The sequence below is a fragment of the Mytilus californianus genome, unplaced genomic scaffold (genome assembly GCF_021869535.1).
Source record: "Mytilus californianus isolate M0D057914Y unplaced genomic scaffold, xbMytCali1.0.p SCAF_5, whole genome shotgun sequence".
Taxonomy (NCBI): Eukaryota; Metazoa; Mollusca; class Bivalvia; order Mytilida; family Mytilidae; genus Mytilus; species Mytilus californianus.
In genome coordinates this window covers 60,321,298-60,337,092 of record NW_026262701.1, presented here as the reverse complement: position 1 = coordinate 60,337,092, position 15,795 = coordinate 60,321,298, and the positions used below count along the sequence as shown (strand labels likewise).

General features: G+C 32.7%; 2 protein-coding genes across 3 annotated transcripts in view; one reads left to right on the top strand and one right to left on the bottom strand.

Moving 5' to 3' along the window:
* The window catches only part of LOC127701157 (cytoplasmic dynein 1 light intermediate chain 2-like), a 722,868-nt gene that overhangs the window by 341,134 nt on the left and 365,939 nt on the right, over positions 1 to 15,795 (bottom strand). The window lies entirely within an intron of this gene.
* Positions 3,684 to 14,591, top strand: LOC127701171 (C5a anaphylatoxin chemotactic receptor 1-like). The gene is made up of 2 exons (XM_052204996.1): positions 3,684 to 3,967; positions 9,053 to 14,591. Exon 2 carries the CDS (start codon positions 9,532 to 9,534, stop codon positions 10,708 to 10,710), a length of 1,179 nt encoding a protein of 392 aa, XP_052060956.1. The 5' UTR covers positions 3,684 to 3,967; positions 9,053 to 9,531; the 3' UTR covers positions 10,711 to 14,591.

Here is a 15,795-nt window from a genome sequence, read left to right as displayed (position 1 = left end):
TATTAATGTACAAGTATTTGCAAACACGGGAGGGAATTGAAGATGGGTGTAATAAAGCAGGTTTCCCCCGAACCGCTCAGGGGTATATATAAGTAAGTCACTTTAAAAAAAATGCAGCTGTCATGCAAAGAAAAATAAACAACTCCAGCGGGCAGGTTACAGTAATCATTTCGATGCTAAGGTGTCTCTTTTGTTGAGAGGAAAAAATCATAAGTTGGTTATTTTTTAACACGTGTGTCACTATTTTATAGTGTGAAAGCGGTATTATATTTCAAATGGAAATGCAACTGTTAGGAAAATTTTCATGATTTGATTATTTCATAAAAGCAGACACAATTCAGAATTTTGCTGACATTAACGTTTAAAAAGGGCGGATTTGTGCGGGACGTGGCGGGAGTGCACCCCTTAAACTGTCAAATCATGGTTTGCAAGTATGAAGAGAGAGAGAATGAGAGTAACAATATGTAGATCCTGTCAAGAGCTTCCAGAGCGGGGCTTCGCCAGTAGGTCACTAACAGAGCTCTGCCCTGGACATACAGCTGTTATAGGTGATCCTTAGACCCCTTGTACATCTTTCACCACCTCCGCCTCTAGGCCCCTGGCAGGCAAAATCCTTGATACGCCCCTGTTTACTACATTAAAATATTTTCTAAAATCCGAGTCATGTTGCGAAGGGTGATGGTACACATTCTATTTTTCTATAGATCATTTTATTTACACCACTGCGTTGCTCGGTCAGCTTGATAAAATATGGTCATTTTGTCTTCAATTGAGTATAATAGGCTTTCAAAATTAACGTCACTGAATCCAAATGTATAAAGGTGTTTTTATATCGTGAGATGGGAAAAGCTGAGAGTATTAAAGAACATTTAATTAGCAAGTTCACATATCTTACGCCGCCATATACATTAATACAGCATCAAGCTTATATTGACATAATGGCATAGATTGTTCTGAAACTAGGCAACTTATTGGGAACGTCGTGTAATGACGCCCACTGGTAACAATATCATGTGCAGCGTCAGTATGAATATGTTCGACGGCGTCACAGGATTTCAGTGAATTCTACTATTTGGAGACTTTTGCATTCAAAAGTGTTCAATCTTAACTATCATACTACTATGATACTAATATCTCTTTCAGCTCGAGCCACGCGTTTTCTTGAAAAACCCAAATTAAGTATGATGCTGCTGCTGCTGATGATGATGATGATCAAAATGACTTTATTTAAACATGAATATTTAAAATTTCAGAGCGATAACAATGAAAAAGTCGAAATAATAAATAAACAAAATGCAGAAAAAGAAATAAAACTATTTAGTTGATCTTTTTTTCTGATTACAGGAGTGACAGTGCAAATGTCGTCACATGAAAAATGTTAGAGTTCAAAGGTAGAAATCAAAAAGCATGTCAACTGTGCCAATAAAACTGGATATATTTACATCAGATTAAAAAATGTCCATGTGAGATGTATAATATGCATGTTCGTATTTAGGTTTCTAATTTAATGAACCATATCGTTATACAGAGAAACTATTATAATCGAATTTTTATCAATTCTTGATTGTACTCGTATCATACTTTATTTATTGTTTATATATGTACTCTTAAATCATACAGTACGTTATTGTAAATTGAAATATACATAAACATTTTACACGTAAGTAGTTAAAGTGCATAGTTTAAAAAGATTTATCTGGTGTTTTTTTTTTGGAATCGCCTTTCATTTATCGAAAAGTCGTGACTTCTCAAGTATTACAAGTTTAAATCGGAAAGTTGATGAAACCTAGTGAAAGTTAATTATCCAAATAATATACTGAAATTATATTTTAACATTTTACTGCCATTCAATTTTGTTTACTTTTACATCGAAGACATTTCAGAACCAAATGAATTCGTTAATCGTTGAAATCCAATACATAGCTTTGCTGCAATGGAGTTAGATATAGCGTATATTTCCTAATTATTTTTTTGCCGAGACGAAGTGGTGGAGGCGAGAATTAGACGTGCTGTTATCGGCGTCGGGTTTCTTTTGTTGAAGTTTGCAATGAGATCAGTTTAAATTGAACCACTGTTGGTAAGTCAATGATATTCAGTATATAGTTACATCAGCATTTGCTTATCTCATTTCCATGGCGATTTTTGACTCTGGCCCTTCTATTGAATTTGAAAATTTCAACATCAATACTCAAAATCTATAAAAAATTGTGGTGCTGAGCTATCTTGAAGCAATAACAAATTGGTTGAATAGTATTGACATGTTGTTAAAACCTTTACGTATTACACATAATCTTAAACCTTTGGAACTCTGCATTTTAGTTTTAAGATAGTAAGACTATTTGAAAATAACCCTGGTGTAAAATATATTGAGAGGAAATTTACCTTATGAATTTTGAAATGTGTACGATCTTCTGCATATTGTTCAGATCGTTTCGTCGAGCAATGGGTTAAATTCGATGTTAACAGGATTTTGGCAGAAAAGTTCCAGGAAAGAGTCAATTAGACGGGATAATCATTGTCTGAGAGATGGGAGTATATGTAATTGCTTTCTTTATCTTATGAGAGTGTTCGGCATTATCAGGTATCCAGTGTAATATGCAATAATACAATATTGATGACAAAAAAATAAACATAAGAACATTTAAAAATAAAAAATTAATAAAATATGTGAAGAAATTCAATTTAAGTTCATACATTTTTATGCCCCACCTAGGGGCATTATGTTTTTTGGTCTGTGCGTCCGTTCGTTCATCCGTTCGTCCGTCCGTCCGTCCGTCTCCCCGCTTCAGGTTAAAGTTTTTGGTCAAGGTAGTTGTTAATGAAGTTGAAGTCCAATCAACTTGAGACTTAGTACACATGTTCCCTATGATATGATCTTTGATCCCAATTTTAACGGTCCACTGAACATAGAAAATGATAGTGCGAGTGGGGCATCCGTTTTATATGGACACATTCTTGTTTTTATAATTTTGCAGAGATGTTCAATGATTACTACATCGCATCTATTCTAGGCAAACTACACTGATAAAAGTATTTTTTACATAATTCACTGATAAAAGTATTTTTTACATAATTCACTGATAAAAGTTTGTTTTTACATAATTCACTGATAAAAGTATTTTTTACATAATTCACTGATAAAAGTAATTTTTACATAATTCACTGATAAAAGTATTTTTGTTACATAATTCAACATTTTCACCGTTTTAACACTATCCGTGTCTAGCCATAACGTACATGCTACAAACACAACACATTGAATTACATTATCACAAAACTATAAGAAATCTTTATGTTGTTTAGTTTTCTATATGAAGTCATCGCAGGTTTTAACTTTAATAACGTTTGCCTGCAGACAAATATTCAATTAAATCTTTTATATCAAGATACCATACATCTACATTTAAATCTGATAAAACGTCATAATTTTCAAGTCTAATTATTATCATGTTCTTGCACTGACCAGTTAATGGGTTTGATTTAAATTATTTTAAATCTGAGACGAAATTAGTCTCTATTATGTCAGTTTAATGAAGTAAAAAAAATAATATTTGTATTTATTGTGGTGATAAAATCAAAATTTATATTTTTACTTTATTTGTTTTGTATTATATTTAGCTATTTAAAGGCGTTAAATGACTAAAGGACCATTGGGCGTAAAAGCAGTCTACAAAATAGTATCGCTTACTACATTTAATTATTGCCTACATTAAAAATTCATTCAAATTCAGGGATGTAAAGAATATTATGTTAGTCAATTTAGATACAAATCGAAGAAATAAAATTAACACCGATGGGATACTTGTTTATCAGTCGATGCTGATATAATAAACACAGGATGTATCCATCAAAATCTTTCCGGATTGATTCATATTTCGTGGATTTACCCATTTAAACAATCGATGAAGTACATCATTTTAAATCATAATTGTTTAACTTTTGATTGATATAGGAAAAGTCAGTGGAAGTAAGTAAATATTCTTATATCATTTCTATATCTTAGTTTTATTTTATATTTTGATAAATCTGGTTGAAATTTGAACTGAGTGTCAATCAAACTTGAAACTTTTAACCCATTGTTTATCTACCAACTGTTACTTAAATTCATTTTATCAAAAACATTTGAAGTGGTAGTGTCCTGCTTCATCATTGTGACATTTACATTTGTTTTTTTATTTCCTTGGTACATACGATTACCTGAAGTATACTAAGAAACAAGCGTAATGGTGTATAAATTCCTATACGCTCTTGAAACACTGAAACAAAAGAACAGCGCTTTCCTGTTGTTCTTCATATCAAAGTATATGTATTTGTCATTGTTTATTTGTATCTTTGGTTTTTTATTGCTTTTGAATCCGTTTTTTTTCTTTTACATTCCAATTTCTAATTTCATTTTTGTTTGTGGAAATCTTGTTCATTCTGATATTTACAATACGCTGAACAAAAAATAGATGTGACAGTGTGGAACACGTGTGTAATACCTTTTTCCTTTATCAAATATTTTCCTCTGTCTTGAAAATGTATGATACTTATTATTCTATAATGGAAACGATCCAGGTTAAATGTGTTTGTCTACATTATCGAAATAATTTCTATACTGTCAACTGAAGATTTTAAATTAACAATTACAGCATCTATACTGTACATGAATGTAAGGTGGTGTAATATAGAGGTCAAGGAAATAAAAACAAAATGAAACCAAACATTTAAAGGTCAACAAAGTATTTCTACCATAGACAAACGTCTACACAATAACGAACTGGGTCAAGATAATTTGTGAATACATTTGTAACAGAGACTACCGAGCATTGGCAATCAAAAACCAATTCTTTCAGCACTATTAACACTGATATGGACACAAAAGCGTGTTTAAATTATATGATTATCCTTTTGAACTTGATCATTGGCCGTTTGAGACCACAGCCTTCAAAACTGATGAAATGCTACTTCTCCACTGATAGGGGGTAAACTGGTATCTACCGTATAATATATAGATATAAGAAGATGTGGGATGAGTGCCAATGAGACAAATCTCCACCCAAGTCACAATTTGTAAAAGTAAAACCATTATAAGTCAAAGTACGGCCTTCAACACGGAGCCTTGGCTCACACCGAACAGCAAGCTATACAGGGCCCCAAAAATGACTAGTGTAAAACCATTCAAACAAGAAAACCAACGGTCTAATCTATATAAAAACGAGAAACGAGAAACACTTATGAACCACATCAACAAACGACAACCACTGAACATCAGGTTCCCAACTTAGGACAGGTGCAAACAAATGCAGCGAGTTTAAACGTTTTAATAGGCGCCAACCTTCACTCTACCTGAAACAATAGTGTAACATCACAACATAGAAAGACACACTATAAAATATCAATTGAAATGGCTTAAATCAATCAAAAGACATATTAACAGCGCAGCTGGATACGACCGCAGAGGTCCAACCCTGAACAGTTGGGACAAAAATGGACGCAATATTCAAGCTTGATACAGGTCTGAATTTGGATTGTAATTAAATTTCGACACATAAAATGTATTTGACACAGAATAACTGTAGTCAAAGAACTTAGAATTGGTTATATGATTTGAATTTATATTCCGTTTTTTTTGTTTTTGTGCAATATACTTTGCTGTTGCGAATTTACCCCCTCCCCCCCCACAAAAAAAATAAAAAATTTGCCCCCCCCCCCCCCCACTTTTTTTTTGCAAAAAATATTATATTTGAAGAATTTTTCTTTTTAATTTCTGAAATCTGAAATGAGAAAAAAATGACCCCCCACAATTTCTTTTTACTCCCACCCCTTTTTTCCCCCAAAAAAATTCTTTCCCTCAAGATACGGTCATAATCTCAATTCAAATTTCCAATGGAGTTTGCAACCATAATTACCCATTTAAATTTACCATAGTGCTAACTTAATCTATTTAAGGAATAACTGTAATATTTTTTCTGTCTATGAAGAAATAACATCAAAAATGTGGTGCACACTGAATATTTTAAAGTGTGCACCACATTTTTTATGTTATTTCGAATAGACAGAAAAAAATATTACAGTCATTTCTTATAATTTAATTCTAAATTCCATTTTAAACCGGAGTAAACCATGAAAAAACGTTGATGACGTCACGGTCACATGACAAAATTATGCCTATGATCTGATGAACAAAACAACGTCAGCCAATCAGAAGACGCGTTACATCCAAAATTAAATTATTTAATAATAGAATTTAAAATATGGTGTCAAATCTTTCATATGGATTTTTTTGTAAAAAAAAAAATGCAACATTTGCAGATATTTTTACTGGTCTTCCTTTAAAAATATGCATTTCTTTAAACATAATTTAAAAGCTGTGTAAGGGATTTAATCAAAACGTTGTATTTGAATTACCTCCCTAACACTGCTTTAAATTATGTTTTGTACTAAAGTATTTGTCCATTAACCAGGACACCCTTGTTTTCCCCCTTTTTTGCCCCTAATTCCTAAACGATTTGAGCCATAGCCCCCCCCCCCCCCCCCAAAAAAAAAAAGCAAATCCTAACCATCCCTTTGTGGTATGGAAACTTGTGATATAATTTCAGAGAGATCCATACACCGTTCCACAAGTTATTGTCTGGAAACTAGAAAAATGTGGGGTTTTTTTGCCCCTTTTTGGCCCCTTATTCCTTAACTGTTGGTAGCATAACCCCCTAATCAATCCCAACCTTCCTTTTGTGGTATTTAACCTTATGGTTTTTCAGAGAGATCCATTCACTTAAACTAAAGTTATTGTGCGAAAACCAATGTGTCTTCGGACGACGACGACGACGACGCCGACGTCATACCAGTATACGACCGCAAAATTTTTTGCGGTCGTATAAAAACAAGTGAACATACACTGAACGAATAAATTTGATCTATGACACAATATAAATACAAAATTAATTAAACAAGGGGGTTATATGTAAAAAAAAATATCAAAAAGACAACCATAACCTAGGACAAAATGCCGCCAAATAAAATAACGTACACAGGTAAATAAAAAATAATTTTGTTGTAAGGTATACATGGAGTAGGGAAATAATTTTTAGAAAATATATAATTTCTGTTGTTCCTAGTACGAGAACAGAAGTGAAAATTTATCGTCATACTATACACTTATCAAAGGTGGAATATATTAAAAATAGTGAAACTAAATATAACACTGAATAAGTAAACATTAAATAACAAAGAAAAATTACAAATTGTATCAACAGATCAAATTAATACGAAAGTACGATTTGAGAGTACTCGCAGTTACTGAAAGCTAGTTAAAAGCCAAAAATAATTAATAATAAAAAATCATGCATCAGAGACTAAAATCAACTAAAACACATCCCAGGGATTTAGTGTTTTAACGTCATGGACAGTCAAAGAAGAAGACATGACTTGTGCAATGCCAAAATAAAAGTATCGACAGGCAGTAGGATAGTTAGGAGTTGACCTGTTGATAAATATCAAAATCAGATGTGGTATGATTGACAATCAGACATCTATCAACAAGCGACCAAATCACGTAAATGTAAGAAACAATATAGGTCAACATACGGCCTTCATCAATGAGTAAAGTCCGTACCGTGTAATAAGATATAAAAGGGTCCGACATGACAAAATGTTAAACATGTTATAACAATTCAACGGCTTGGTTTATGAACTAAACAATAAACGAAAAACAACCATCAGCGACAACTGTAAAGATTTTATGTAAGTTTTTTTCTATGATGAAATAGTTCGGATTACGAAACGTAGCAACATTGATATGTATTTTCAAACATCTGTTGTCTTAATTTTTCGATGATTTAACGATTTTTGTTTTGTTTTACTCGTGTAATGTATTTGTTTCCTTATGATGAGGTAAGCTAAGTTATCAAAATCTATATTGAGAATTATACCGCATTCAAAATACTTTTTTCTATCTTATAACGATGTCAGAACCTATTGGCTTTGAACTAGCTTTCCGTTACTTTTATAATAGAACTCTAAAATCGTTAATGTACGTCTTTTGTTTGAGTTTTGTTTGATGTTGTGTTGTGCTCTTGCAGTGTAACTACCCGGATATGGGAGGATTTAGCGCTCACGGGCATGTTATGCCCCGCCGCGTTCTTCGTGTGCTTATACCATGTCTGGGTCCTGTGATTCGTTGGTTGCTGTCTTTCATACTAGTTTTTCTTTTATTTGTTTTTTCTTAAATCAGGCCGTTGGTTTTCTCCTTGAATTGTTCCAAGTTTATAAATAACTGTACGGTATCGGTTTTGTCCATTGTCTAAGGCAGTTCGGTGACTTATATAGTTGCTGACATCCACGTCATTTTGAAATCTGGTGAATAGTTGTCTCATCAAAGTTGGCAGTCATACCATATATAGTGTGTTTATATTTTAGTTTGCTTTCTTGACCACATGTTGAGATTGAAGAACTTTCTCTGATCCGAAAAGCAGATTGATCGATACTGATTTGAACTAGATAGAACATCTGTCAATTAGCTATACGTGCAATATAAATTCATTTGATTCATACTAGTAGTAAGAACTAGTCACAAAAATACAATAACATTCGCTGGTCTGTAATTAACTTTAGATCGGATTCTGTACTTAGTGTTTTTGTGTGTTTTTGTTAGGTTTTTTGTTTTTGTGCTTCGGGCCGGATCTAATTAGTCAATCCTTTTTCAAATTGTTTTTTTCTCAGTTTGTTCTTATGTTGCACTGTTACACAACCCATTCATGTTAGAGGGTTGAGCGCTCACAAACATAATTAGTCATGACACATTCTTAATGTTACTGTCCCAAGTTGGATCCGATAAATGGCCTTTTATAGCTTCGGTACTACACTGTACGAGTTTTTTTCATTGTTGAAGGCCCTACGATTACCTATTTTTGTTTACATTATCGTCCTTTGGTCTATTGTGGATAGTTTTCTCATTGGCAATCACATCAAATATCCTTGCTTTAAGTTTTCAATGTCATGTTTGAACGCACTGTATTGAAAAATATTGGACATGTGATAGAATCAATAGCAATCAGAATTATATATTTTCCAGATATTTTTTTTCCTGGTCGTAAAGTGAAAAATGACATGCAGATGGACATAGAAACGCTAATAAATATACTACGAAGGAAGCAAAACAATGTAGAGTAAACGCCATGAATGATTAAAAAGTGCCACAGAGGAAATAAACTAATGTAAAATAAACTTTGTCATTGAAAGAAAATGACATCTTACAGATAATGTAGCTGTATGAGTATAGTAAATTTTCTGGAGATAAAAACATGATTTAAAGGAAACTCTGATACGATTTCGCTATTCTGTGAATCGACTAAACAGACCGCATAATGCGTATACACAATGAATCATCGGTACCATTATTTGTATGTTGACATCTACAGCTGTATTATCATAAAAAGTCCAGAGATCGGTATTCATTGTTATGCAGTTTTAAAAAGATAAAACTTCCGTAAAAAAATTGTACAAAAGTGATTTACGAACAGTCATAATTGATAATAAAGTACTACAAATCAAATGGAGTTTTCTAGTCTGAATTGTACTGACTGGTTGGAAATTGAGAATACGAATCAAACCTATACAGCTGCCGATTTAAGCCGTCAGGTCAACACCAGAAACATAGGCGCTGTCATATTTGTTGGCCTAATGATAGCAGTTGGTTTATTTGGCAATATATTGGTGATCATAGTTTTTACCCTGAAATACAAAAAATCAACTTATCGTGTTTATGTTTTGTGTTTGGCGTTTTTAGATACAGTAAACTGTTGTTTTACGCTTCCGTTTGTAGTGACTTATCTTTTGTTTTCTCAAAATTATCCAAGCGGAGCGTTATGCAAAATTGGGCATTTTGTTGGATTTTACATTGGTCTTGCATCGCCGTTTACTTTGATCTTAATTGCATTTGATAGATATAGAAATGTTTGTCAACCATTATGTATGCAAATAACTGAAAAGAAGGCAAAAATTTATTGCATTATTGTAAACATTGCATCTTTGGCGATGTCATGGCATGTTCCTGTTATATACGGAAACTCAAAATATGAGGTTACGTATACACATTTAATCGTTACGCGGTGTTACAAGGAAGACAATTTCATAGCACAGAAGATAACTTGGTGGCAGTATATCATATTGACAGCTGTTCTAGTGATTGTTGCAGTTCTTCTTGCTGTTATTTATTTCATTATCATGATTCGTGTCCAACATAAATCAAAATATTTTACACAATTACATGCAAAAGGACGTGCAAAGTCTTCAGCCGGAAATGGGCGTGTTTCGTCTAATACAAACGGAAGCAGAAATTCGGATGTCAGCAGAACGTCTTCGAATTTTTCAAATGGAGATGGAACGGCATCATATGTCAGTAAAAGCATTCAAACAAGGAAAACGACTTTAACGTTCTTTATAATCACCACCGTTTATGTGCTAAGTTCCGTTATACACCATACACTAGCAATTGTGCTGCACGTGGTTCAAAATCTAGAATGTAGAATGACATTTATTCAAGGTGCCGTATTTTGGACTTTCTTTTGGACCATTTTCATTAATAATATTGCAAATCCATTTATTTATGGTTTATCTGACAATAGATTTCGTCAATATTTGAAAGCCTTTTTTCATAAGAAGAAAACTCTTCCATTAGCATGGACAACACAACAACCGTTTCTCAATAACAGAAATCGAGAAAAGAAATAAAAATCCATGGAGAGAATATGAGACACTCGTAGCGCATTTTAAGGATTTTAAATTATATAAAAATCGGCTTGCTTCCGTGCTCGATCAAACATAACAGGCCCAAAGTTAATATCCTCCAAGTTCATACAGGATATGATCAGTAAGCTTATTGGAATGGATAGTGATTTAAGAGGCAACTTGTTATTTTGATATGCTCCACAATAAAACGTGGTCAAGAAGATTTTCTGCTGCCTGAGTAAAATAGTTGTTATACAATTTTAAGCCTTATATAAGGATTACAGTTTTGCATGTATATATTAACAAAGAATGGATATTAAAGGTTTAATATATATTTTTAACTTAGTAGTAAACACAGTCTTTTCATTTAAAATTACAGACATTATAAGATCCAGACTTTGAAAGTTTTGCAATATATTATAGAAAGTGAAACAATTTCTCCTTAAATTGTCAAGAATTCACAAAAAAATTTAGAACACTACTTACAGGATATGAAAACTACATATAATGGCTTCTTATATTTTGATTATATAGATGAAACAAATCAATTAATACTTTATATCCACTTCAAACAACAATGTCCTTCACAAAACTGTCATTGGGGCTGAAAGTCCGGAGAATATGATTTTAATATCAACTAGAGTCAAACGTTCAACTAACTGTACACATAAAAACTGAAACAAAACTTAATAAATTGCATGCGTCCAAATCGCTTTTCTGAATTTAGCTTCATCAGGAACGCTCAAAGCCGAAGATTTGAAAGCCAATGATGTATAAGAGCCGGAATAGTTTAAGAGCTGTATAACCAAAAAGGATATATAAGTGTTAGTTTAAAAAAAAAAAGTTTTACTTATCCTTATTTTATTTAATTTGGTTTATATGTTTATTATTATCCTTGTTTCTTGTCACACACCTAGTATAGATATAGTGTTTAATTGTAACACGATATTGAATTCAACTCATTAACTTTTTCCATTTTTAAAACATGCACTTTATGTTTGTGACATTCAAACAAATAGACATTGTTAGAGAGTAACTTTTTTTTTTTTTTTAGAGTTTTATCGAATGAGAAGTTACATCCTGGTTGATCCAGGGAACGTTAGATGAAAGTCCCACGTTGTTTTGAAAGTGTTAATAGTTGTTAAATAAACTTATTACATGTTTAAGAAATGATAATAAAAAATAACTATTACCAGAAAATATTTGTTTACGCTTTTAAAAATTAAAACTGAATCTGAAGTACATTTAAAATAGTAACAAATATATATTAGAATATAAATCAAAATCGAAGTACATTTAAAATAGTTACAAATATATATTAGATTATAAATCAAAATCGAAGTACATTTGAAATATTTGTGAAATATAAAGAATTTCATCGTTTTTCTGTCCAATTAGTGAATGATTTTTCAAATTTCTTGAAACGAAAATAACTATACTATTTCAAGTGTTTTACTTTTAACCTAGAAAAATGTGTGTATAGCTATATCTTTTCAACATTGAATACATAACTCAAGTTTCAATAGACTCAAAACTTCTTTAGTGTTTTGATATGCACAAAGCATAATCTCCAGGAAACTATAATAGTCAACGATTCAACATCTAGCGTGCATGGCTGCAGTTCTTAATCTAGCACTAAAAAACATAAATCACACAGTCATCTTGATGTTATCTTAATGTTATATCAGAATAAACCGTATGGGTTAGTTTTATCCAAGAACTAGACGTGTTTTGGGGCCTAAAATCAGAGCGCAAAATTTTAGTCTTGTATAATAAATACTCAACCAAGTCAAGTAGGAAAGGAACGTTACATTCAATACCTATTTAGAGAGTTTTACTCTCTGCACGTTCAAGAACCATTGAGGTTCAAAATTCATTCTTGTCCTATCGAATATAACAATCGTTATCTACTTTATTAAAATTTCCCGCAATTCATACCAGATACGTTGCAAAACCTACCTTTTGGATTTATTATTAATTTAATATGCTTGAAATATTTGTCCCTGGACGGTAAGCAAAGACTAGTCAATCGAATTATGGATTAGAATCGTTTACAATGAAAAGTCTGTAAACACCAATTATAAAGGCAAAATACAACTTTGTACATTTACTATTATTTGACGTCAGAATACTGAAATAAAACTGTTTCTGTTGTTGTACAAACCTTGTTCAATCATAACATGTACATTATGTTAGTGTCTTACCATAAACCTCAAGAAAAGCTGACACCATAGAAAACTATAGGTCCCAAGGGTAAACCACTCTTAACACATTTTTAGCCATGAGGTATGATGGTAGATTGAATTTTTTATAAGAAACTGTTTATGGACACTATCACTTCACTTAGTCTACTAGAACTGTTTAACATTGTGTTATATGAGGATATTATGTACTTTTGTGAACTGTTTGTAATGATCTATGTGCTTATAAGATACTGTTTCGATGCGAAACTGAACTATGCTTTATGTGGTGTACTGCCGTATTGAACGGTGTTGTAAGTGATGTACTGATGTGTTGAATGATGTTTTGCGTGAACTACTGCCGTATTGAACGGTCACGGCTGTGAACGATGTACTGATGTGTTAAACGGTCACGGCTGTGAGCGATGTACTGATGTCGTTGAACGGTCACGGCTCTGAGTGATGTACTGATGTGTTGAATGGTGCTGTGAGTGATGTATTGAACGGTGCTGTGAGTGATATACTGATGTATTGAACGGTGATGTGAGTGATGCACTGATGTATAGAACGATATTTAGTGTGATGTACTGACATGTTGAATTGGGTTTTGTGTGAAGTACTACTGTATTGAACAATGCTTTGCGTGAAGTACTGCTGTATTGAACATTGTTTTGTGTGATGTACTGCCGTATTGAACGGTGCTGTGAGTGATGTACTGATATATTTAGCAGTTCTTTGCGTGAAGAACTGCTGTATTGAACATTGATTTTTGTGATGTACTGCCGTATTGAACGGTGCTGTGAGTGATGTACTGAAATATTTAGCAGTTCTTTGCGTGAAGTACTGCTGTATTGAACGGTGCTGTTTTTGCAGTTCTGATGTATTTAACTGTGCTTTGTGTGAACTACTGCTGTATAAATGGTTCTTTGTGTGAAAAACTGCTGTATGAATGGTGCTTTGTGTGAACTACTGCTGTATGAATGGTGCTTTGTGTGAACTACTGCTGTGATAATGGTGCTTTGTGTGAACTACTGCTGTATGCATGGTGCTTTGTGTGAACTACTGCTGTATTGAATGGTGCTTTGTGTGAACTACTGCTGTATGAATGGTGCTTTGTGTGAACTACTGCTGTGATAATGGTATTTTGTGTGAACTACTGCTGTATGAATGGTGCTTTGTGTGAAGTACTGCTGTATGAATGGTGCTTTGTGTGAACTACTGCTGTGAGAATGGTGCTTTGTATGAACTACTGCTGTATGAATGGTGCTTTGTGTGAAGTACTGCTGAATTGAACGTTGCTTTGTGTGAAGTACTGTAGTATATACGGTGCTTTGTTTGATGTATTTCTATATTGAGCGTTGCTTTTTATATGTTCTGTTTAATTGAATGGTTCTTTAGGTGATGCACCGTTGTATTACAAGGTGCTTCGGATGATGTACTATAGTAATGAACTATTAATTTTGTTTAATGTACTGATGTACTGAAAGTGCATTGTGTGATGTTTTGTTAGATTTGACTGTGGTGTATGTAAAGTATTTGTTTGTGTTGGTTTGTATGAACTAATGTTTTTTTTTTAATTTATTTATTTACTAGTATGCTTTGTGTAATTACGTGCAGATGTAACCGTTCGTCGTTTTGAATTTGTATGTAGCTTGATAGTTTTGTGAAATATCTTCTTGTAATAAAGTAAAATATGAAAATGTTTTTAGTTTATTTAATCAACCAACTAAACCTACTGCTAGGTATATTTCTGATTACACAATATCATGAATTGAACTTCTATGGTCTAATTCACATGTGAGAGATCGTCTCCAAAGCATGAAATAGACAAACAAAAGTTGGACGGACTAAACAATTGTGTGATTTTGAGAATATTCTGTTGATGGCAGATCGTTGATAGTCTTTATTAAATTCGTTCAAAGATTTTGTAGATTCGGAACAATTTTGAGGTTGATATATTGTATTGATTCCTGTCTATTGTTTAAGACTGTTTGTTGGCCTCTAAAAGTCCGTAATTTAGTTCCTGTCTATTGTTTGAGACTGTTTGTTGGCCTCTTGAAGTCCGTAGGTTAGTTCCTGTCTATTATTGGAGACTGTTTGTTTGCCTCTAGAAGTCCGAAAGTTAGTTGCTGTCTCAACAACGTATAAGTCACATCTCTTCCATATATGTCTCATCTTCAGTATCTTTCCTCACATTTAAAACGATAAGATGAAAGAAAATGTAAACAATCATACATTTTAAGAAATCCACCAAATTTAGTTATAATTTGATGAATTGAGCATGTAGGAGGGGTGTTTTCTGAGTGTGAATATTGAATACCTGCAATGAAATCTGTAGTTTTCATCTTGAAAAACTGCAATTAAATCTGTAGTTTTCGTCTTGAAAACCTGCAATGAAATATGTAGTTTTCATGTGGAAAACCAACAATCAAATCTATAGTTTTCATTTTAAAATTATGTTTTAAATATCTATGCAATGTTTATTGTCACTTCAAATCAAATATGACATTCATAATTCAGAGACACGTTACAGGGTTCCTATTCCTCGCAGATATACATTACCAATGGAATTCCAGGTCTATTGCTTACATGTTTCAAAAAAGAAAAACTGGAACCGATTCTTTATACATTTTAATGAATAAGAGGTTGAAATGTGCACCATTATCCTTGCTGTTTTTTACCATTTCGATGTTTCGTCGTATACTTATTTGGTTTAATACGAAAATTCAATCTTTCTTGCTTAGTGCAACAAAGGCATATATATACCCAGACAGGCTGACATGAGACATGGCATGGTTTATTGATTTTACGATCACATTTTTACAATTTTTTTTTTAATGTAATTGTCGCAAATTGTATGCAACCGCATGATTAAGTTGCATATTTGTAAGTTGTTAAGAAGTTATAT